The sequence below is a fragment of the Cydia strobilella genome, chromosome Z (genome assembly GCF_947568885.1).
Source record: "Cydia strobilella chromosome Z, ilCydStro3.1, whole genome shotgun sequence".
Lineage (NCBI taxonomy): Eukaryota > Metazoa > Arthropoda > Insecta > Lepidoptera > Tortricidae > Cydia > Cydia strobilella.
In genome coordinates this window covers 77,920-104,078 of record NC_086068.1, presented here as the reverse complement: position 1 = coordinate 104,078, position 26,159 = coordinate 77,920, and the positions used below count along the sequence as shown (strand labels likewise).

The 26,159-nt window shown below is 39.1% G+C and overlaps 1 protein-coding gene across 1 annotated transcript in view; it reads right to left on the bottom strand.

Moving 5' to 3' along the window:
- Nucleotides 1–6,928, bottom strand: part of LOC134755034 (uncharacterized) — a 35,697-nt gene extending 28,769 nt beyond the window's left edge. Inside the window, exon 1 of the mRNA XM_063691512.1 lies at nt 5,260–6,928. Coding sequence (XP_063547582.1) covers nt 5,260–6,928 — 1,669 coding nt within the window. The remainder of the gene's footprint in view (nt 1–5,259) is intronic.
- Between the last annotated feature and the right edge of the window lie 19,231 nt (nt 6,929–26,159).

Here is a 26,159-nt window from a genome sequence, read left to right as displayed (position 1 = left end):
GACTAGTAAGTACCAAGTTAAAGCGACAATATGCCTAGGAATCTAATTAGTTGACTGTACAATATAATTATAGTTTTAAAACTGTTGTCATTTAATTAGGTAACAGATGATAGTGGCAGATAGAAAATATATACACGTGGCAAAAAAATAAGCGCATTCCCGATGCCAGGGAGGTTTTGGGATTATACTGAGCAACTTTTACTATGGGACCAACCACGAAATCGCGAAAAAAATATTTACCCTCCCATAGAAAATGGACCAGCCAAAATGTACAGCCAAATTTTTTTTGCGATGTCGTGGTTGGTCCCATAGTAAAAGTAGCTCAGTATAATCCCAAAACCTCCCTGGCAACGGGAATATATTTATTTTTTAGCCACCGTGTATAACAAAATTTGAAAAAACACCAACAATAAGTACCTATCTCACAAAACTCTTTACTATGTAGTCAGTAATAAAGTCGTGTCATGTGACGTGACAGTACATTTTGATGGAGCCTCATTCCTTCATTTTCATATGAAACAAATTTCAAAACTACTGTAAAACAATTTAATATATCTAAAGCTACAACAAAACTAGTCTCTTGCGACCAAAATGAAAGCGGAGATTCCAAGTTTCCATAGCAGCCATTTATCCACCTGTAGACTGGCAGTCAATAAATTGCAAAAGAGTCCGACCGCTCCGCGTCCGGCACGACCCCGTCCGTCGCATCGGCGTCGGGCCGCCCGATATGTGCCCGTCTATTGTGGGGTTTAAAAAAGGAAATCGAGTGTTGAGAGCGGGGCTTGGTGGTGCTGAAATACAAGATGTTTTGAGACGGAATTGGAGAGTGTTGAGAGATTTGAAATTGAGGTTTAGAAATACGGGGTGATTTATCTAGTAATGGAAAATCAGAAAGTGAGCAAAACTACTTTTGAGGATCAAGTTGGGACTATATCAGGACAATTTTGGAAATAAAGCTCGCAGGTCGGCGACTTTTATAGGTTTCAGAAATAGGACAAGTATTGAGAGCTAGTTTTCAAATTGTGTTGCGACTAAAGTCTAATGCTCGAAATTTGCAATAACAAAGTGTGGATCATAAATATCATCATAAATGCCAAATTTCTAGGAAAATATCATGTATGTAATGAAACTCACATACTTTGTTCTGTAAAAGTTGATGCAGAGTTGGCTTACACGTACTCCATCCATTTCCAGATTTCCACCATCAAATCCATTTTGCACATTTTAAGTTATTCCACCTCCGGCTTGAAATGACTGTTTTATTTTAAATTCTTATCTCTATAATCGGCCTTACACTTCCCAAAAACAAATTAAGCTAATTGAAACCCAATGAATTTTACATGAAAGCAATTCTTCATTTTTTTGTAAAAATAATGAGCTCTGAAAAGGGCTCAAGTCTCTACAAAAGACAATGGAGACCCTTGTTGAAAATAACTCGAATTTCGACTTAATTAAATGGGTGACAAACACAGTCAAGCCTTAAGGCGGTTCCCTGAGCCAGAAGGCGAAAAATCTCCTTATATGATCATGGTTTTCTAAGAGGCGTTCATATTCGTAGACGTAGTAAAAATATATGTAGTTCTTGACTATATTATCTTTAATAACATAGCTTCCGATACACGAATTATAACACTTCGCTCGATACAATTAATTCCCAAAGTAACCTATAACTCGGACTTTTAATCAAACTTTACTCTGTTATTTATTATGTGTGTATTTAGTATTTATTATAAACAAAAAAATAAGAAAAAACAATCTTAACTTAAATAGTAATTTCATAGCTTTCGAATTTCGATATTGTAAGGTAACGTTTTTAAAATAAATAAAAATCGACAAAATTCGATCAAAATTGGCACTTGGCACGCATATCTTTCCCGTTCTTTCTTGCGAAATGTGACAGTGACAGCGGCAAACCGATGGAGCGGCCTTAAAGAGGACTCAAAGGTCTCAAAACTTAACCAACACAAGTTGTTGTTCCGTGCGGAACCAGGATAATTGTTACAGTGTGACCATAAATAATGGTATCGTAAGAGCTCGTTCCCACTGTCGGATGTCGGGACGACTTTTAATCGGGTGTCGGTGCCTCTGTTCACACTAGTCGGCTGTCGGCCACGACCGCAGCTGCTGCCATTTGAGGTTCTCATTTGACGCACGGGAGGCACAGGGGGTGCGGCGCGGCCAGGGTCGGTCCGACATCCGACATCATGTGAACAGCGCCGCCGACACGATTTTTTTCCAGACGGAGGGCTGACAAAACACACGATATTTTATGTCGGATCCGACACAAAATCGTTGTCGTTCGTGTGTGAATAGCTTCATATAAAATGTTCTGCCGCTGCGACACCCGATTAAAAATCATTCCGACATCCGACATAGTGGGAACGAGCTCTAACGGCCCGGCCACGACATCGCGCGGCGGCGTTAGCGGCGAGCGGCGGCCATAGGTGGGAACGAAAGGTCCGTACGCTGAGTCTCGCTCAAACCTATGGCCGCCGCTCGCCGCTGACGCCGCCGCGCGATGTCGTGGCCGGGCCGTAAGAAGGCGGACCTTGAGAATCGCGACCCCGAACGGACCGGACACACAAGAACAACACCGGAACGTGTCGTACGGCTGTGATCGTGGCCCAAAATGGTCCCGCCGGAAGATCAGCGCTGACTTTCGGGACAGCATTATGCTGAGGCGAGACCATTTCGTGGTAAACTTCAACTCCTACCTATTTTATAAGTTCCTATAGCTTTAGTTATACTTTTGTATGTAATTTTAGTTTTAAGTTTATCACGAATTATAAATTTGATTCTGATTCTGGAACGCAGATAACCTAACCTAAACCTAGATTAGATGTGCCACTCACAAGCCCACATGATCTTAAATAAGGGAGTGTAATCTCGTAACCGCATAGTTACGAGTTACTGAATAGTTTCAGGGGATTATGAATATTGTCTGATGTTCTCTGAATTTAGTGAACAAGCCAAAGCCATAACGACTTAGGATTGGCTACTTTTGGGAATAACGGCGGATGTATTAACCTTTCGTATGCGCTGTCAAAAAATTGCTATTTAAATAACAATCTAAACAACTTCATGTTGAACATATAGGTATGGACATAGAGTAACTTATACTAGAGCGGTACTGTCATAGTAAATTTTGTAACCCCAGTAAATTCACTGCCATCTGTCGACACACTTTAAAACTAAAAATGAAGATTTATAAAAATACGATAAATGTATTTAAATATGGATAAATGATTTTTTTTATTTTCATTAATTATTTTTATGATTTTTTTCCATGTTCTTTCAATGATATGCGTTAAAATTGTTAAATAACAAACAAAACCGTCGACGCTATCTATACGACAGTAGGCCAAAGCTAGTAGCGCCCTCTGATCGAGAATCAAATTTTCTCGATTTTCGAGGCACGTTTTTTCCTTAGACTGTATCCATCTATTACGGAGTTATATCTATCTTTGGTATGGAGCAGATCTGCTACTAACATAGACATAGTATATACAAGTAGTTATAGACGCGCCACCGAGCGACCGGGGGTAAGAGAAAGAATATTCATATAAAATTTGGGCAGCATAGGATTTTGCTCTTTCACTCTTATACATTTCGGTATTTCGCCATCGCCTCCTACCTATGATACCACCCGGTCAGTGATAAGGACAAAGCATGGCACTATTTTCTCTTTCCTCTTATAGGAATCGCAATAAGACTATCTTTCTCTATCAAAGAGTGTCAGGCGCTTGGCTACTAAGCATACCAAAGGTTAACACTTACTGTCCGCGCATACATACATACATACATATAATCACGCCTATTTCCCGGAGGGGTAGGCAGAGACCACGGATTTCCACTTGCTACGATCCTGACATACCTCTTTCGCTTCCTTCACTTTCATAACATTCCTCATACACGCTCGCCGGTTTAGGGTGCTCTTGACCTGGCCTTTCTTCAGGATTTCCCCGATCTGATCAGAGAAAGTCCGCCGAGGTCTGCCCCTTCCAACTCCCGTTTCTACCTCTCCCTTATATACTCTCTTTGTTAGCCTCCTTTCACTCATTCTTTCCACGTGTCCAAACCATCTCAACATACCTTTCTCAATTTTTGTCACTACATCTTCGCTCAGTCCACACTTTTCCCTTATCACACTGTTCCTAATTCTATCTTGTAATCTCACCCCACATACACTTCTCAACGCTCTCATTTCCACTGCATTGACTTGGCTTTGATGCCTCTTCTGCCATACCCAACTTTCGCTACCATACATAAGTGTAGGCACCAGCACCCCTCTATGCACAGCCAACCGTGCCTTTTGCGACACCTTCTGGCTGCTCATAAAAGCGTTAAGTGCCCCATTCACGCGATTTCCAGCACTCACTCTCCTTTCAATATCTTTATCATGCTTACCGTCCCTAGTGAATAATGTTCCCAGATACACAAACTCTTTCACTTGTTCTACTCTTTCTTGACCAATCAAAATTTCACAGTTTGTCATATATTCCTCCTTTTCAAATACCATAACTTTCGTCTTACTTACATTTATTTTCATTCCTTTCCTTTCAAAAGATCCATGCAGTCTAGTTACCATCTCCTGCAACTCTTCACCCGATGACGCTAGCAATACCAGGTCATCAGCGTAAAGAAGACATTTGACGGGAAACCCACTCATTCTCAGCCCACACTCATCATTTCTCAAATCATGCAAACTACTGTCCATGAACAGATTAAACAGCCACGGTGACGCTACACATCCCTGCCTAACACCCTTTTCGATGCTAAACCACTCAGTGTACGACCCGTTTACTCTCACACAAGCACTGGAATCCTCATAGAGCGATTTCAGTACCTGAATGAGACGGCCGCTCAATCCATACACCGACAGTACCGACCAAAGTTCATTCCTCACCACTCTGTCATAAGCCTTTTCCAAATCCACGAAAGCGCAATAGACCTTCTGACCTTTGGCCAAATACTTTTCGGCTATGCATCGCAAGGAAAAGACTTGATTCGTACATCCCATACCCTTTCGGAATCCCGCTTGTGCATCCCATACTTTTTCATCGGTTTCTTTCACTACTCTCTCAATCAATATCTTTGCATACAATTTGCCGACGACGCTGAGTAAGCTAATGCCTCTGTAGTTTTTGCAATCCAGTTGTGATCCCTTTCCTTTGTAAAAAGGTACAATGACGGCCTTGCACCAGTCCCTGGGCACTTGACCGGTTCTGAAGCACATATTGAAAAGGCGGTACAACTGACTTGCTACAATGCCTTGTCCAGCTTTCAGCATCTCGACAGAAACTCTATCATACCCTGCAGCCTTCCCTGATTTCATTCCTTTCAACGCTTTCACAATTTTATCCATGCTAATACTATCTTCGTTCTCCGACACGTTTTCAATGCTTTCATTCAACTCCAAAATTGACGTGCTTGCCTTCTCTTTATCAAACAAACTTTCAAAATACTCTTTCCATCTTTCTAAGATGCATTCTTCCTCATTCACTAATCTTCCATTCTTGTCTTTTATTGACTTTAGCTCAGAATTCTGGGTGTTACCCCTGGCTAAACGAACGGACTTCCAGAAAAACTTTATATTTGTTTGGAAATCTTGAGAGAGCCTTTCTTCCATTTTATCTTTCTGTTCGTCTTTCTTTCTGTCTACTAATTCCTTTACTAACACTTTCATTCTTCTATAATCCTTTTTCGCTTCACTGATTTTGTCAAATGAAGCCGTGTGATTTCTTTGGTTAGCTCTTGTGGCTAACCAATCCAACCACAACTTTTTCTTCTTACACACTGCTTCTTGCACTTCTTTATCCCACCAAACATTCTTCTCCTTTTTTCCTTTGTGCCTCTTCCTTACTCCACATACTTCACTTGCCACACTTACTACTTTATTTTTAAAACTATTCCACAATTGTTCAGTCTCACTAATCTCATCCATACCATTGAATTCGGTTTTTAATCTACTCCTATACTCATCATTTACTCCTTCTTCTTGCAAATTCTCCACTTTTATTCTTTTTAAATCGGCAGTAACTGTACGGGGTCGTTGTCTCCATCCTTTAAACAAGCCACTTAATCGGCACATTACCAGGAAATGGTCAGAATGGATACCCGACCCTCGATACACCCTGGAGTCGATAACATTTTTCCTAATTCTTTCATCAACTATCACAAAGTCAATCATACTTTTCCTAACATTCTCCGCCTCTCGAGTGTATAAGTGTATCCTTTTGTGGTCAAACATCGTGTTTGTTACACAAAGGTTCCACTCTTGGCAAATTTCTAACACGCTTCTCCCATTATCATTCACTCTCTCGTCACCGTACATTCCAAGAACCTTTTCAAATCCGTCCCTTTTTATTCCTACCCAGCCATTGAAGTCACCTAACAAAACTAATCTTTCATTACTCTTACATACTTTCAAAACCTCTCTTAGTTCATCCCAAAATATCTGCCTTTCATCCCGAACGCGCTGTGAGATACTCGCACCCCGGTCTACTGGAGCGTAAACTCCTACCAAAAATATGCGCATCATTCCCACTTTCAGTCTAATCCACATCAGTCTGGAATTCACACATTCAAATTCTCTCACACACTCAGCCATTCTTGCGGAAAGTACAACACCAACTCCCTGACAGGCGCGATCCGAACTAGGTACCCCAGACCAATACGCCGTGTAGGTTCCATGCAAGGTGGTATCGCATCCTTTCCGTTTCGTCTCATTAACACACAAAATATCAATTTTTCTCTCATCCATCATCTGCAAAACCTCATTTAATTTCTCTTCCATTCCTCCTCCAACATTCAGCGTAGCAAAGCGGCTCTCCGTGAGCCGCTTGTCGCCCCCGCGAGAAACGAGACGTGACGGGTGGCGTACCACGTCGCCGCCATTCGGATGATTATTATTATTTTGAATCTCCATTGCGTTCCCACGAGTAAAAGGGATTTAAATGTCCACAACAGCAGAGCCCTGTACTGAAGCAAGGCGGTTCACCACTGTGTCCTGTGACCGCCAACACAGACACCCTCCGTTCAACGCCAGTACTACCCTCTGGCTATGCATCCCTCGGCACGGGTCGGCTAACACCTTGGATTTGGGGGTTTTATATTGGAGTTTTCCTTCTCCTAGACGGGTTGCAGCACAAAATGCTAACGAGGCCCATCTCCCCGGGTTCCATTTTGGAGTTTTCCTTCTCCTAGACGGGTTACAGCACAAAGCTAACGAGGCCCATCTCCCCGGGTTATATTTTGGAGTTTTCCTTCTCCTAGACGGGTTACAGCACAAAGCTAACGAGGCCCATCTCCCCGGGTTATATTTTGGAGTTTTCCTTCTCCTAGACGGGTTACAGCACAAAGCTAACGAGGCCCATCTCCCCGGGTTCCATTTTGGAGTTTTCCTTCTCCTAGACGGGTTACAGCACAAAGCTAACGAGGCCCATCTCCCCGGGTTCTATTTTGGAGTTTTCCTTCTCCTAGACGGGTTACAGCACAAAGCTAACGAGGCCCATCTCCCCGGGTTATATTTTGGAGTTTTCCTTCTCCTAGACGGGTTACAGCACAAAGCTAACGAGGCCCATCTCCCCGGGTTATATTTTGGAGTTTTCCTTCTCCTAGACGGGTTACAGCACAAAGCTAACGAGGCCCATCTCCCCGGGTTCCATTTTGGAGTTTTCCTTCTCCTAGACGGGTTACAGCACAAAGCTAACGAGGCCCATCTCCCCGGGTTCTATTTTGGAGTTTTCCTTCTCCTAGACGGGTTACAGCACAAAGCTAACGAGGCCCATCTCCCCGGGTTATATTTTGGAGTTTTCCTTCTCCTAGACGGGTTGCAGCACAATGCTAACGAGGCCCATCTCCCCGGGTTATATTTTGGAGTTTTCCTTCTCCTAGACGGGTTACAGCACAAAGCTAACGAGGCCCATCTCCCCGGGTTCCATTTTGGAGTTTTCCTTCTCCTAGACGGGTTACAGCACAAAGCTAACGAGGCCCATCTCCCCGGGTTATATTTTGGAGTTTTCCTTCTCCTAGACGGGTTACAGCACAAAGCTAACGAGGCCCATCTCCCCGGGTTATATTTTGGAGTTTTCCTTCTCCTAGACGGGTTACAGCACAAAGCTAACGAGGCCCATCTCCCCGGGTTCCATTTTGGAGTTTTCCTTCTCCTAGACGGGTTACAGCACAAAGCTAACGAGGCCCATCTCCCCGGGTTCTATTTTGGAGTTTTCCTTCTCCTAGACGGGTTACAGCACAAAGCTAACGAGGCCCATCTCCCCGGGTTATATTTTGGAGTTTTCCTTCTCCTAGACGGGTTGCAGCACAATGCTAACGAGGCCCATCTCCCCGGGTTATATTTTGGAGTTTTCCTTCTCCTAGACGGGTTACAGCACAAAGCTAACGAGGCCCATCTCCCCGGGTTCTATTTTGGAGTTTTCCTTCTCCTAGACGGGTTACAGCACAAAGCTAACGAGGCCCATCTCCCCGGGTTATATTTTGGAGTTTTCCTTCTCCTAGACGGGTTGCAGCACAATGCTAACGAGGCCCATCTCCCCGGATTACATGTGGACTGTCCGCGCATTACATGTAAATGCACCGTCCAATTAACTCTGACACGTCTACGTGACGTCAGAAATGGATAGCTCTATAACCTTAAGGGGCCCACTGACTATCAGTCTGCCGGATGATCTAAATATTTTTCCCCTCACTAGCTCGGAAAGTTGTATTTTATCCTTCAAAACAAGCGGGGAAAAACACGTTTTATCCACTAGTGGGGAAAGTAATTTGACCTTGGATGGAGCGTGTTTAAGTAGCTTGACAGATAACAAAACGTAAAACGCTCATGATAATGGTTCGTTCGATATTAATTATCATTAAATAAATGGTTTGAGAATCTAATAAAAAATACCAAATTTAGCTTTATTTAATGATTTTAAGTCATAAACCTAAATTCTATAAAAAACGTTTGTTTTTTATAATGATGTTAAATATAACTGAACGCACAAGTTGAGTCGATGCAATTTCAAAACGCATCGTTGACATTTCATACGTCAGAAATGTCAACATTTGTCAACAAATTTGTCAACAAATTTTTTACTTAAAAACTTCTCACCGACTCGCGTAAAAATACACAACTTCCAGAGTTTTCTGTTATAATATCGTAAAAAATGAGTGATTCCAGTGGTGAAGATGATCTAACGCCTGTGGATGTTGCACTTTCCTCGCTATAGTGAGGTGAAAAATATTTTAAAACACAGGAACTTGGTTTTTATAAATAGAAAAGTTATAGAATAGGTATCTAATACTCATTCAAATATACATTGTTCCCATACAGGCAGCTTAATGCTCATTTAGACTAGGTTAAAAGCTCATGCAGTCATGTTTATTAAGGGAAAGAATATTCGAGGAAGAGTTAAATGGCGGTCAAAACGTGTAATATCTTCAATTGTGCCATATTCAACCAAAAGGGTACTTATTGTCGCTTGTCAGTAAGGCGCTATTTCCATATAGCTTCAATTAGAAATCAACCGTATCGACAAGCGACAATGTGGTACCTTTTGATTGAAAACGTCACAATTAATTATACCTAACAAATCTACTATCGTAACCATATTTGTTTGCAAATCATTTTCATTAGTTATTATTAAATTATATTAATTAGTAAGGCTTAAGATAGCAAACATAAACAAAGGATAGCAATTAAGTCAAACTAACTTCCTTCTATAGATAACGAGATCGGTACCTACTCGTAATACATTCAATTATTGTGAATGAATTATCGTGACATAGGTACGTTACCTATTTAATTTCAATGATTGTGGCGTATAGTTTGTGTGTTTTGATCTCAAGGTAGTAATTGGTAGTAACTAAGCCTTACGACGTTAAGGGTCTCCGGCAAGCTCGGCCAAATTGCACCTTCCCATACAATCGTATTTTTAAATGTCCCTTTTCATAGTTTTTCGTAAATAATTCTTAAACGGTGGCACGTAGCAAAAAATATTCTATTACAGAAGTAATCTATATAAAATTTTCTACAAGAAAGATTCAGTACACTTTTTCGCTAGGATCAATATTTCAAAATATATTAAAGTGGGAAAGTTACTTATAATTTGTTGTAAGGTTTTTTTTTAGTTTTTCGTAAATAACTCGTAAACGGTAGCCCATAGCAAAAAATAATCTGTATAACGCCTGTATTTCCTTGCTTTGGTGGTCTAGAATATTACAAGATGTTAACACGCAGTTCAAATAAAAATAAGTTACTAGTTATGGCTGATATAACTTTCAACGCAGTAAGGAATTATTATTCAAATGTTGTCATAATGTTTTTTAGGCGCACAGGGTTAAGTACGCCACTTTTTATGTGGTGTAAACATATAGGTTCAGCATAGCGATAGGTTTATTGTCACAAACCGATCACGTGAAAGCGTTTTATAATAAGTAATCCTATTATTCGCGGCTAAATAACGCGCGGTATACCTATTTCACAAAAGAGTGTAGCTGTAGTATGCTCGCGGGCTCAATAATAGCTGCTAAAACTACGGTAGTACAGTCGCCATCAGATTTATCGGAGCGGCCGAGGTGCTCAAAAATATCTGAACACGCACCTAGCGCCTTGACAATAGAGTTCATCATGTTCAGATATTTGTGAGCTCCTTGGCCGCTCCGATATATCTGATGGCGACTGTACTATTAGTTATACTGTGTTAAAAACGTTGTGCAGTTATAGTCCAATGACTTTTTCGGGTTAGACGGTAATCTGTTAAACAAAAGCCGTTGTTCCTTTTGTGCGAGCGGTCGCCTATTGTATACCATTGAGTCTGAGCGCGTGCTACAGCAATGGCGGCTACAATGGTACACAATGGGCGACCGCTCTCACAAAAGGAACAATGGCTTTTGTTTAACAGGTTACCATCTTATCCGAAAAAGTCATTTGCGAAGATGCAGACTATATCTGCAATGAATCTAGCACAACGAAACACGCAAAAATGAGGCATTTTCTATGAAAAGGGACCTTATTGCCGATGGCGCTTACGCTGCACGGCGTCGCGCGGCATTGTATTTATATCGGAGCATCGTTAATAATGGCGTAAGCGCCATCGACAACAAGGTCCCTTTTTATAGAAAATACCACAAATATCTGCTGCACTCTTATTTGTAAAGCCACAGACTTACCCTCTATTCATAAAACTTACCAACATATTACATCCCTAACTGTTAAATTTAGTCTCTTTCTAACAAACGGAAATGTCAAAATGACGGACAAACGATTATCAACGCCATGGAGACTGTATAAAGGAGCCAAATCTCTATGTATGTAAAGTGACCATCAAAAAACAGTAATTAGGCGGCGCCACCATGCACCGAAATACTACCAAAAACAACCTACGTAATTTGGTCGGGTTATTTGTTGCCTTATATGGTTCATGTTATACTCATGTCCCAGAGCCTAACTAGCGCCACCGGAGAGATTAGGAACTATTATTTAAAGCTCAACGCGGTCAGTTTTACAACAATTCTGCCATAAGAGATTGCGATCCTTTCTATACCATCCATAATCAACGCCCTAGATTTCATAATTCATAATTCTTTATTGCAACCATGGTAGAATAGAATAGAATAGAATTGTTTTATTGCATATCACATTACAAACATGGATGGAATAGAACATTAAGGTATACATGTGACACCCTGCAAGGGCACAGCAATATAAGAGGGCTACAAGTAGGTAGGTGATTTGATTACAATTATTTTACACATTTCATTAAATTAAGAGTACACATACATACACATTATTACATTATTTCCTTACATAAACAAAGCACGGTAATATTTTCACCTATTGACTTGATCAAAATATTCATTAATAGTATAAAAACATCCACTAAGCAAAAATAATTTCAGCCGTTTTTTTAAATTTGCCTAGATTTTCCAGATCTTTTATAGAGTTTGGAAGGTGATTGTAGATTTTTATAGTCATATAATGGGGGCTACATGTGACAAGTTTTAATTTATAGAGTTTGGAAGGTAATTGTAGATTTTTATAGTCATATAATGGGTGCTACATGTGACAAGTTTTAATTTATAGAGTTTGGAAGGTGATTGTAGATTTTTATAGTCATATAATGGGGGCTACATGTGACAAGTTTTAATTTATAGAGTTTGGAAGGTGATTGTAGATTTTTATAGTCATATAATGGGGGCTACATGTGACAAGTTTTAATTTATAGAGTTTGGAAGGTGATTGTAGATTTTTATAGTCATATAATGGGGGCTACATGTGACAAGTTTTAATTTCGAAAAAGGCACTTTTAGTTGATTAACATTACGATTATTGATTTACATTACACGACTCCATTTGATCAATATTTACTAGAATTCTGATGCATTTTTTTTGTAGAATAAATATTTTCTCAATATCGCAGCTTGAGAAAATACAGGCTGGTACAGTATAGATGTAAATTATAATGTCTCACATGGACCCTGTAAGAGCACAGCATATCAATAGCTTACTCATAACATATTATTATTATATTTATTGTATCGTATGTAGAAAATTATTAATTTATCTAAAAAAATATATCAGGTCATAAAACAATTATTCTAATTACACATGAGATCATTAATAAATGTATTATAATAAATAAATTATTGTACAATATTTATATTATATATTTTTTATTTTTTAAATTTGACAGACGTTAATGAATAACGCCATTACATATCTGTACACAGTTGTATAATAAATCTTCTTATCTTACCTTATTACAGATGATATTTTTACTTACACGTTTCGCGTTAGCAGGAGAGGAGTCTGCACTTTAACGTACCTACAAAAAAAAAGTATAGAAAGTAAAAGATTGTATTATAAAATGTAATATAAAAGTATTAACCTTAGTAATATAAGTTAATCATTAAATTTAGATTAAGGTACTAACATTGAAAATGAGTGCACCATTTCGCCGTTAAACGCAAGTTTGGCGAAACTTGTATAAGTTTAAAATGTGTTATACTTTTTTGAAAAAAAAAAAAAAATAAAAAAAAAAAAATAACACTTAAAAAGTATAGAAAGTAATACTAAGGGCCGCTTGCACCATTCGCTAACCCGGGGTTAACCGGTTAAACCTGGAGTTACCATGGTTACAAGTACAATTTGATACTGGGTTACTGATTTAAACGCTTAACCCCGGGTTAGTGCGATAGTGCAAGTGTCGCTAAGACATGCATAGGTACAGTCGAGTTCATAAATATGTGTACATTTTTTCACCTTAATCCATTGCAATAAGGTGAAAAAATGTATACATATTTATGAACTCGACTGTACCTACTTCTAAATAAAATGTCAAAAAGTGACACCGATTACTTAAAAAAAACTTGTCCCGAGAAGAACCGGCGTAAAAATAAACCAAAATAGGGTTTAAAAAAACCGGACAAGTGCTCGGACTCGCCCAGCGAGGGTTCCGTACTTTTTAGTAATTGTTGTTATAGCGGCAACAGAAATACATCATCTGTGAAAATTTCAACTGTCTAGCTAACATGGTTCATGAGATACAGCCTGGTGACAGACAGACAGACAGACAGAGGAGTCTTAGTTAATATGGTCCCGTTTTAACCCTTTGGTTACGGAACCCTAAAAACAGTGACATAGTGGGCTTGTAATCTGTTAAAAGTGACGTTGATTTGTGGCATTTTCTATGAAAAGGGACCTTATTGTTGATGACGCTTACGTCGCGCGGCATTGTATTTATAACGGAGCATCGTTTATAATGGCGTAAGCGCCATCGACAATAAGGTCCCTTTTTTTTAAATTTATTTAGGTAAACAAACAACCACTACAAATAATACATATTATACTAATTATAGTACAACCGGATTAAGTCTCACCTCGAAATCCTTCCAAAGATATGAAATTTGGTATGTATGTTAATTAAAGGTCTCTTTTTCATGTCCACACTATTTGACATTTGGGGACCTCGAGGAATCGCAGCCATCTTCGAAAATGTGTACCATCCTGGAGAAATTTACGTTTTACTCTAAATATACGTTCTCTATGAAAATATGGTGTAAGGCAACATTAAAGCTTATTAAATTCTACACAAATAACTCCTAGATAACAACGCCATACACAGTATTCACATTAAACCCAGATATTCCGAGAAAAAAAGAAAAACCAAAAAACACTTATACTTTTCAAGATGGCGTTTGATCCCCGTGGTCCCCGAAGCTCCAATTTTATGACACATTTAATGTTGCCTTACACCATAGAGTAAAATATACTAGAGCGGTACTGTCATAGTAAATTTTGTAACCCCAGTAAATTCACTGCCATCAGTCGACACACTTTAAAACTAAAAATGAAGATTTATAAAAATACGATAGAATGTATTTAAATATAGATAAATGATTTTTTTTATTTGCATTAATTATTTTTATGATTTTGACCCATGTTCTTTCACTGATATGCGTTAAAATTGTTAAATAACAAACGAAACCGTCAACGCCATCTATACGACTGTAGGCCAAAACTAGTAGCGCCCTCTGAACGAGAATCAAATTTTCTTGATTTTCGGGGCACGTTTTTTCCTTAGACTGTATCCATCTATTACGGAGTTATATCTATCTTTGCTTACACCATATTTGCATAGAGAACGTATATTTAGAGTAAAACGGAAATTTCTCCAGGATGGTACACATTTTCCAAGATGGCTGCGATTCCTCGAGATCCCCAAATGTGAAATAGTGTGGACATGAAAAAGAGACCTTTAATTAACATACATACCAAATTTCATAACTTTGGAAGGATTTCGAGGTGAGACTTAATCCGATTGTACTATTACTACAATGCCTGCAATATGTGTCGCCCACACCGCTTACCACTAATTAGCATGAATAATGTTCATTCAGAGTCAAACTAATCAACGTCTGTCTTAAGAGGCCGGTGTCGATTTTAGTCGCAAAAATGTAAAATTGATAGTTTTAGTCGGTGAAATTGTACACCTTTTGTTACCTAATTGAAATAACAAGTACTGGTTTCTATTAGCACGTCTTCTTATCTTACCTTTTATCAGCTCAATTTGTTGAAAACAGACTCACTAAATTAGTAATGTTTGCTTTTCTGATGGACGTTTAGGTAAACGCGCGTAAAGCACTGATTTTGTCGCTCTTATTTGTAAATTTCGTAAAGTTTGGACTGCTAAACATGGTAATTTTGTTTTACACAGATCCTGTACTTGACGTTTATCAGACTACATTTTTATTATTATGACTTTGAAGTAGTGTAAATGAAAGTTAGACGAAATCAATTTTCTCCATAAATTACTTAAAAACAAGTGACAATTTCTCTGAAAATCGACTTAATTTCAACGTAATTTTGATACTTAAACAATCTACAACATTTGTTGAAACTATTTTTATACATCAATTTGTATAATTTACCACCATACATTTTTGATGAATTTTTAAAAACTGCCCCTTCTTTTTATATATTACCGGTGACGCACGCTTGCGACCTCATTATTAAAAGGCAAGATGAGAAGACGTGCTAATAAAAACCAAAACTTGTTATTTAGATATTACGTAACAAAACGTGTATAATTTCAACGACTAAATCTATCCATTTAAAATTTTTGGTCCAAAATCGACTACGGCCTCTTAAGGACTACCGGTGTTAACCGGTATTTATAGAAAATGCCACATTTTATCAGGTGGATACGCCATCCATCATGCTGCAGGTTTTGTGACAAAGCTTTCACGCATGAGAGCGCTTAATAAATACCGTTCGCGGGTAAATAACGCGAGATATTCCACAAAAGGGTGGCGGGGCTGTTTAAATAGGCTTTTAGAAGTTACTTTACAGCTCTAAAATGTGGTATTTTCTATAAAAAGGGACTTTATTGACGATGGCGCTTACGCCATTATTAACGATGCTCCGATATAAATACGGTGCAGCGCGACGCTGTGCGGCGTAAGCGCCATCGACAATAAGGTCGCTTTTCATAGAAAATGCCTCAAAATTATGGGTAAAATCAAATGGGGTCATTTGAGAAGCACACAAGAATTAGGTTTACGTATTCCATGTATTCAAACCTAACGGACTATACATTCTAAATCCCTATACCGCATAAAGAGGTACTCATTTTTAGGCTTCCGTACCGTGAAAATAAGAAGAAAATAAGAAGTCTAAATTTAAATCTATGTTAAAAATACACTACCTCAATATTTTGTAGTAATTGCATTACTATAAAATTAAGTTAAGTACATATGTAACTAGAGACTGATGACCCCACAGTCAAACTCTTTATTGAGTTTTGCGGGGCTATGATTATTGTAAGAATACTCTGTATTTTATTAAATAAATAAATAAATAAAAGGGTAAAAACGGGACCCTATTACTAACTCCGCTGTCCGTCTGTCCGTCTGTCTGTCATCAGGCTGTATCTCATGAACCGTGATAACTAGACAGTTGAAATTTTAACAGATGATGTATTTCTGTTGCCGCTACAACAACAAATACTTTAAAAGTACGGAACCCTCGGTGGGCGAGTCCGACTCGCACTTGGCCGGTTTTTTCACTAGGTCTACAGAAATATAGTCCATCGATGGTTCGTAAATCGTAGTGTGTTACCTACAGTTCAAAACCTATCATAAAAACTTGTCTAACGGTATAGGCACCGTGCGCGTTGGAGGGTCTGCCATCTTGTGGCCTGAATCGGAACCATAAACATGTACATCACATGTACATTGACACTTCACGCCAAAGCAAGTGCTGCCATCTTGTGGGCTACTTTGGAAGCATAAACTACACATTTACGCCTCGCGCCAAAAATCTGACGTCACCTGTGCTGCCCCCTACAGTTTATGCACGCTCCCTATGTATACACCGATTATTTCTATTGAAACTCTTTTCCATGATTGACAATGTTAAACAGCTTTTCAGGTCTTTCTTAAAGCGTTCTCGCATGGCGGCATAGATTACCCCGGCCGTTATTAATGTGTCGTCTTCAGAAATTGTCCCTCCTAGACTCCTTACTGAGCTTTTACTAAAACGATTTGATAAAGTATTGATATTATAAGTCGTTACGACTCGCGTTGCATTTCACGCGCACTAAGCGCGCGATGCAGGCCCTTTCATAAAGCGTACACGCGTCGCGCGCATTACAGCATACATAAATATGCGCTCTTACACTTGAACAATAATACGCCAGAAGCTATACCATATTCCACCATTTCACATGCTACCTCTACCTACCCATTCTCGCTAGTCAGGCCCCAATTTCACCACGGTGACAGGTGCGACAATTGTCGAAATCACTATTACTGACATCACATGCCTCCATGGCTACGGTAACCGCTTACCATCGAACGGGCTGTATGCTTGTTTGCCACCAACATTTTAATAAAATAAAAAACTCCAGTATATCGCCGATAAATAAGTACTTATTTTGCGATGCTAAAGACAATTGTCACAAGAAACACGACAATTGTCGCAAAATTCCGACACAGAACTTATTTCCTGTCAAGAATTACCGAAAATTCTTATAAATCTTGTGACAATTGTCATCATCATCGTCATAAACGTACCTGTTTTTGCCGATATAATAAAGTGGCAAACAGGAATACAGCCCGCCCGATGGTAAGCGGTAACCGTAGCCCATGGATGCCTGTGACGTCAGCAACATTGATGTTTTACAATTGTCGCACCTGTCACCGTGGTGAAATTGGGGCCAGATCAACTCATTTCCATGTTTCCCTAAATATAGTTTTTGTTGATATTTGTAATTTATAAAATCACATTTACAATCGGGTCTATCGCGAATTTATTTTGTTACCTTTATTTACCGACGTTTCGACACAGGTTTCACTGGTCGTGGTCGCGGCTAACTGAGGTCCCAGCAAAATGTCGGTAAATAAAGGTAACAAAATAAATTCGCGATAGACCCGATTGTAAATGTGATTTAATATGTGTTCAAAACGGGAAGGTTTTAAATGTTATATTTGTAATTTACATTACATAAAATTGTAACAAGGTGAAGTCTTTCAATGGTTCGTTGTAATACTTTTAGGGCAGTCAGCAGTAAAAGTAGTTTTGTAAATTATCAAATTAAGCTCAGATAATTTCGAAAGCCTCGTCACTCGACTGTACAGGTCGCAAACATCCAACAAAATTAAGAGCGTCCGCTCTCGTTCTAAATTATTACCTTTGGAGTACGGGTACGGTTGAAAATGCCCTGCATGCCTCGTCTATTTGACAAGTGGTCTGTGGTTTGTATGGGTCGCTCGGGGCCTGCATTCTTTAATAAACTGTGTTCGGGTTAAATAATGCCCCAGAATATTTCACCAGGGTGCTGACTGTCGGGACACAGATTAAACAATATCTTAAATAAATGTCCACCATATAAGAATATTTGTCAATTCAATAAAACTCATCAGTATATATAGGTAGAAAATGGCTCAATTTTCTTTTTTAAATACTGTAACGAAAAAAATATTGTCGTTAAAATGTGTGATTGTAGGTACTTACGTAAGTAAATTATCACCTGTAAGGAGATAAGTATCACAATGTAAATTTGTCATCCCTTCGTCTTGTTATGATACGTGGAAAATACAATAGATGTACAAATCTTAGATTAACTACCATTTACCATTTCTGGGTGCGAGTAGCGTGTTGAAGAAGCGTGAAAACGGCATAAAGTTAGTCTTTCTGCTCGGACTTAAACGTCAAACTTCTATGAAATTATGACGTAAAATTAACACCTTTTTTTTATACCACGTCGGTGGCAGTCAAGCATACGGCCTGCCTGATGGTAAGCAGTTACCGTAGCCTATGGACGCCTGCAACACCGAAGATATTACACGCGCGTTGCCGACCCTTTAAAAACTTGCACAGCGTATGCTATCAAAATCGTTGCAGACTTTTCTTGGTCTAACTCTGATATCTGTTAAAAATGTGTCAAGTGTGGTACCTTTCCGCGAATTATTGAATCTGTGGACGGGTAAAGAGTGAGGTGCGGGAGGCATTCGCTCTAATCACTTTTTAACGAAGTTATTTTTGCCCTCCGCCGCGAAAACGGCGCGGCGTGTACTCAAGTGAGCCTTTGTGCCGGGAGATTGCTTTACAAAACGGTGTTGCTATTTTTAATGTATGTGCAAAATGTATTTGTACAACATTTGTTTGCCTAGACTAGTAGGTAGTGACCCATGCTACGACGCAGGAGGTCCTGATTAACACATTTATTTGTGTTTGTGTGTTCATGTGTATTTGTCAACCATACAATTATAATTATGACTAGCGTTGAAAAAACCGGGATTTCAAAACGGCTCATTTTTTCAAGTTTCTTTCGAAAAAAAAAGCAATGTATTTTTCAATATACTTAATTAGGAATTTAAACAGGTGCATGTCTAATGTGTTTGTTTATGGCATTGACACTGTCATCACTCATCAGTGGTATTGTGTGTGACGTATTTAATTTTTCTGAATAGAACTGGAAAAAAACCGAAAAAAACGAAATTTTGTAAAATTCCCGAAAAAACATTTGATTTTTTCCGGAATTTTTATCCCTAATTATGACATGATCCTTTAGGAGTAATATTGTGTTAGATATATTTGGGCGTCATTATCAGTCAGATATGTCAGAATAAGCTGGTCCCGTAGCGTACGGGTTGAAATTTGTTTGACCATGCGGTGAGGAGTGAATAATTATGTAGGAATGACTGACATGTGATTCACCAAAATGATTTTTTTTTCGCGATTTCGGGGTTGGCCCCATAGTAAAAGTTGTTCAGACCTACACATTCACCCCTATGGTTAAACATAAAAGAATTACCCCGTATAGCTTGGCGCGCGTGTCGAATAGCGGCCGTTTGTTGCATTTATGAACAAATGAATATAGATTGACTAATAGGTATGCAAATACGTAATGGGGCCGTCAACGCTGCCGTCTAGAAGGCGGCTACGTCAGCCAATGCATTTACTGCCAGGCATTGTTGGCTGACTGGACATGAACCTTAGCTCCGCAACATAAGGTCCACCCTTGGCTAAAGTAGAGTGTTCCCGTTAGTCAATTAATTAGAATAACCTATAAGTAGTCTGATTAAAGCTCAAACATTACCTCAAGTGCTGATGCTCTCCTGACCGATTTCGGCCGCAGCGACTGTATGCTCTGGAGTAGGCAATTTTTAATTCGCGTTATTAGCGTGTAGCTGATCCGCTCTCTGGTGCTGCGCCCTTAGGTGGCTCATGTACCCTATCTTCTTGCTAAATACTCGAGCGCATTTTGGGCACGTCAGCGCACCACCTACATAGTTGTAGGGAATCGAGGTTGGCGGCCGAGCCTTAAGCTCATCTCGTTTCCTGTCGAGCTCACTGCGGCGTTTAGTCTCGAAATCGGTGACTCGATCATTAATGAGGCGCCGCCACTCGGGCTGCTGCGCTGCCTTCCGCTCCCAGACCGAGGGCTGCAGTTTGCATCTCTTCATACGTCTTTTCAGAACATCCTTATATCGTAAGTAGTAGCCACCACTTTTACGCTTACCATTCTCGAGTTCTGAAAAGAAGATGCGCTTCGCCACTCTGTCTTCTGACATCCAAGACACGTGCCCACACACCACCGCAGCTGCAGCTGCCGCCTCATCAGATACACCTCAATGCCTCCGACATTTGCGCGCCTCAGGTCAGGACATTTGTATTTCTGACCCGGTCCATACCTCACGTGTATTGATTAACACGCGAGCGACTTACGCTATCATTTTAAACGACAAGCTAGATTGCTCTGAAACTTAGTACAGTACTTACTTAGGGTAAGGTATATGTAGGTATGAAATTAGTTTATGTAATAGCATCAGATACCATAAAAAACAGCGAATTTAAGTTGATACCTACTTAGAGTATACATATTTCGAATGAACTTAAAGTTCAGTAAATTTGACTTTATGGCAATAAATTACTTGAGCGTCTCTAATTAGGTCCCCGACCCCCGACCCCCGACCCGGGGCCATCTGTGTTAAAAGGGTTGAATTTAACTCGAAATTGACTGCCATCGGAAATTCTGCGCCAATAACATTGCTATCATTTCGATCTTCTAAGAGCCTCTTACTCACCATGAACTTTATATATTGGCATTAATAATTGGAATAGATTGTTTAAGTATCAAAATTACGTTTAATTTTCTGAGAAATTGTCACTTGTTTTGAAGTAATTTCTGGAGAAAATTGAATTCGTTTAACTTTCATTTCCTCGAACTCTCAGTCATATAACATAAATGTAATCTGATAAAGGTCAAGTACTGGATATGTGTAATACAAATTTACCATTTTTAGCAGTCCAACCTTTACGAAATTTACAAATAAGAGCGACAAAATCAGTGCGTTACGCGCGTTTACCTAAACGTCCATTAGAAAAAATATCATTACTAATTTAGTGAGTCTGTTTTCAAAAAAATAATCTGATAAAAGGCAAGATATGAAGACGTGCTAATAGATACCAGTATACTTGTTATTTCAATTAGGTAACAAAAGGTGTACAATTTCACCGACTAAATCTATTAATTTTAAATTTTTGCGACTAAAATCGACACCGGCCTCTTTATCCATCATCCTAGATAATAAATATCTATAAGTACAAGTCCCAACCTGTGTATTGAAGTAAGATAAAAAATGTACAAATATTTAGGATCTTATTGCACATTTCCCAGGAGAGGAGGTTTCATACTCGTAAACTCGTGTATCGTAAAGTGTATCGCACAAGGAAACATTGTTTTATTTTTTCAGCGGTCATATTTATTTTATACCCCGTACTTTATGTAGGTATTATTATGATCTTTGGCGGAACTTTGATATTATATTGGATATAAATAAAACTTATGGGAAGTATCGGACGCTCAGTATAAAGTATAGGGTTCCGTAAATGTTGTTTAATTATTATTTTTTAATTTTTAAGTCCCCGGCCAGCTCGGTTCTCCATACAAACGTAGTTAAGCTCTCATTTTAACCCTTAAATGCATAATGATGTATATATGCATCGTATATTTGATGGTCCGTGGCTCAATATGCAGCTATCCAAAATCACATTTATTACTTTTATACAGCATGACACATCTATTTCAATGTATTAAAAAGTTATACAAAAAATCATGCATTTAAGGGTTAAAACGACTAGCTAGATCGTTCTGAAACTTTGTACTTATTTGTGATAAACATACAAACCAATACCCTCATCAGGATTCGAACCCCGGACCTCCTGGACCTATTTCATGGCGGCCTACGAAACAGGCACGGACACTTCTCGATTTAAGATCCGGTGTCGTTCCCATGCAAAAGATACCGCCCCACATTTGTACCATCGCCCTGACAGTTCTGAATAAATTAGGTATGGATGGTATAGAAAGGACGCCAATCTCTTATGGCAGAATTGTTGCAAAAGTGACCGCTTTCAGCTTTAAATAATAGTTCCTAATCTCTCCGGTGGCGCTAGTTAGGCTCTGGGACATGAGTATAACATGAACCATATAAGGCAACAAATAACCCGACCAAATTACGTAGGTTGTTTTTGGTAGTATTTCGGTGTATGGTGGCGCCGCCTAATTACTGTTTTTTGATGGACACTTTTCATACATAGAGATTTGGCTCCTTTATATAGTCTCCATGGAATTAGGTAATCCGTATTTTTTGACATTTAGATTTTTATTCTAGAAAGTTTCTAGACTAGTATTTTTTTATACAATTTTGGTGTTTGACGATCCTTTTGTGAAACTCTTATTACTAAATTTGACATATCTATAATAATTCAATGTTTTTAAGAATAATAATAACTGCATCAATAAATTGCTCTGATATTTAGATTGGTAATATTTGTAAAACTTGACAATTTAAAAGTACTTGTTGCTAGGCCTATTTGAATAAATAATATTTTGACTTTGACTTTGACCTTATTACAAAAGGCATAAGGTCCACCGCTGGACAGTTACGAATGTTACTGTTTTTAAACAAAGACACCCCGCGGTTGATCGAACTGATAATTTTTTAAAGTCAATTAAAATTAAAAATGATAAAAAAGTTCGCCCGCTAGCCGTAAGACATTATCACCAATTTCCTCCCCGGGCCGAATAAAATAATGGCGTCCGCGAATTATTCCTCAATTATTTAAATGAGGCCTATCGGCCTCAAGCTAATCAGCATTAGTCATTTCGGCGACGTCTGTGAAAAACGTTTAACACCAAGTGCTTTCACATTTTCTGATACGATTTTTGGTGGTCTCTGTTTATTTGTTAGTTTTCTTGATTTCTTCGCGTTCGAATTTGAAACAAGCGCAAGTCAATAGGGTCGTTTCCACATATTTAATTTTATAACTACATAAATCTGATTAAATAGATAGAAAATTAGCAATTTATCACAATAAATTGGAAACTTAAAAAATATATAGGAATAATAAATAAATACAAGACTTGTAAAAAAAAACTCAAATAGGAAAAAAAATATGGTACCATTCGATTCCTTACATTTTATTAAAAAATATTGCAACAATATACATAAACGCAATATTTCACCGACAAAATAGCAATTTCCTTTTTTTTCCACGGCTTCTAAGCAATATATTTATAGCGACGTTACATGCTGAGGTCACGATGTAATGCCAATTTGTTAGGAGCGCTTCGTCAGTAAAGTGCGGGTGCCAGACTTTGACCATCATTTGTGACTTTTGTATTGATTTTTAAGACAATGGGTCCCATACAAACATTTGATCCTAAAAACAAACCTGATCGACTGATACCATTCATAAAAAAATGTGGAATACCCTATTCTGAGAGTGTACAGTCCCCATCAGGCGAGGCGCTAGTGCGTGTTCAGATATTTTTGAGCACCTCGGCCGCTCCGATGTATCTGATGGCGACTGCACGAGAACCGATCTCAAAAATTGTTAGCTACACAATGTTAAGTGAACATAACTATAGATAGGAGATAAATGTCATCAATTATAAAAAAACCGGCCAAGTGCGAGTCGGACTCGCGCACGAAGGGTTCCGTACCATTAAGCAAAAAACGGCCAATAAAATCGTGTTCGTTGTATGGGAGCCCCACTTAAATATTTGTTTTATTCTGTTTTTAGTATTTGTTGTTATGGCGGCAACAGCAATATATCATATATGAAAATTCCAACTGTCTAGCTATCACGGTTCGTGTATCTCGTGATATACAGCCTGGTGACAGACGGACAGACATATAGACAGACAGACATCGAAGTCTTAGTAATAGGGACCCGTTTTTACCCTTTGGGTACGGAACCCCAAAAACACGGCACTGCATGGCCTTAGTCTCCTGGTCTAGTCGCCAGGCCCAAGTTGCCTATGTACGGCAGGGGTGCGAAACTCCTCGCTTCGGGCAAACTCGGCTCCGTTCGGTTCAGCATTGCTCCGAGCAATTATTAGGGTTGGCACAACTTGACGTCCCTTTACACGAACACAGATAAGATAATGACCTGAATTTTGACAACCCTAAATAGCCGAAAGGTATGGATGGTATAGAAAGGATCGCAATCTCTTATGGCAGAATTGTTGTAAAAGTGACCGCGTTAAGCTTTAAATAATAGTTCCTAATCTCTCCGGTGGCGCTATTTAGGCTCTGGGACATGAGTATAACATGAACCATATAAGGCAACAAATAACCCGACCAAATTACGTAGGTTGTTTTTGGTAGTATTTCGGTGTATGGTGGCGCCGCCTAATTACTGTTTTTTGATGGACACTTTTCATACATAGAGATTTGGCTCCTTTATACAGTCTCCATGCCGAAAGGGACATCATGATTCGACCCTGAACCGCTGTCAAACTTCGGTATTGTAGGAAGTCTCCTTTCTGTACGGCAGCACTATTATTCTGTGGTTTCGGTCGCCGAGAAACCGAGTCGCCGGCTCTAATTTAAACTGTCGGTAATCAACATTCGTAACTTCCGCGCGTTAAAGTTTTATTGTGGGCTGATAAAATTATGAAAGTCTGTGGTTTAATAGGTGTAGGCGCTATTAACGTTAATCGGTTGATTAATTCAGGGAACTTCGAACAAAGGCGGCAAAAATATACAATCTTATTAGTAGGTATAACCCTACAAGAAAAATGTATGAGTGCAAATCGTCTCACGAAATTAAATTTACACTGAAATAGGTGTTAAATACCAAAGTAACCAAACCCTCCAATTGTCGAGACCGGAGTCGAAACGGTGTCTTCAGCTTTAGTGGCTAACACCACACCTAGGCCAGACCGGTCGTCAATTATACACTACATCTGTAGCTGTACTAAACTGACTGAACTTTAGGGAAGTAAGAAAGCTTAATATAAGAAAAAACCGGTCAAGTGCGAGTTCGTCTCGCGCACCGAGGGTTCTACAAACTTTCAATTTTCTCATGTAAATAGAATCGAATCGTGGTTGGTCCCATAGTAAAAGTTGCTCAGTATAATCCCAAAACCTCTCTGGCAACGGGAATGCACATATTTTTTGGCCACCCTGTATATTCGCGATTCATGTCAACATCCCTGTTGACAGATTTTGATATTAATATTTGACAGGCAATCTTGTATTATAGATTTTCGAGCATAAAGTTAATGACACTGTAGGCCAAGCACATGATTGGCGCGACAGTATCTCGCCGCGAGATAGACTATCCGTCTTTTTCTAACTGTATGAATTAAAGGAGGACGGGTAGGCTATGTCGCGGCGAGATACTGTCGCGCCAATCATGTGCTAGCCCGGCTGATCGCGTTCTATATTCTACCACCCCCTTTTAATTCCCAAACGATTCTAACTGTAATCTATTTATATCTGAAGTTGACGGCAAACAGCAGGTACCGAGAAAGTAAACTTATGAAGTGGCTCTTATCGAAATGAAGTCGGCAATCAATACGGTGTGTTTCGTTACACTTTGATGTTCGAGTCCCGTGGCCCGAAGATAATTAACGTAGATCACCCTGCACTAGGTGGAGTATACTGTGTATACTGTGTACTGATAGCCACTCAGTGTTTTACAGTAACGTTTACTGTGACATAAACACATATTGCTTGTCAGCGCCACCTAAAGTGTATACAATGTGAAAAAAAAATTATGGGCTCTGCACGGAATGTGCCTTAAAACCTTCAGTTTTGTTTCTTTTTAAAAATAAAAGAATGTTTCCCTTAAGTAA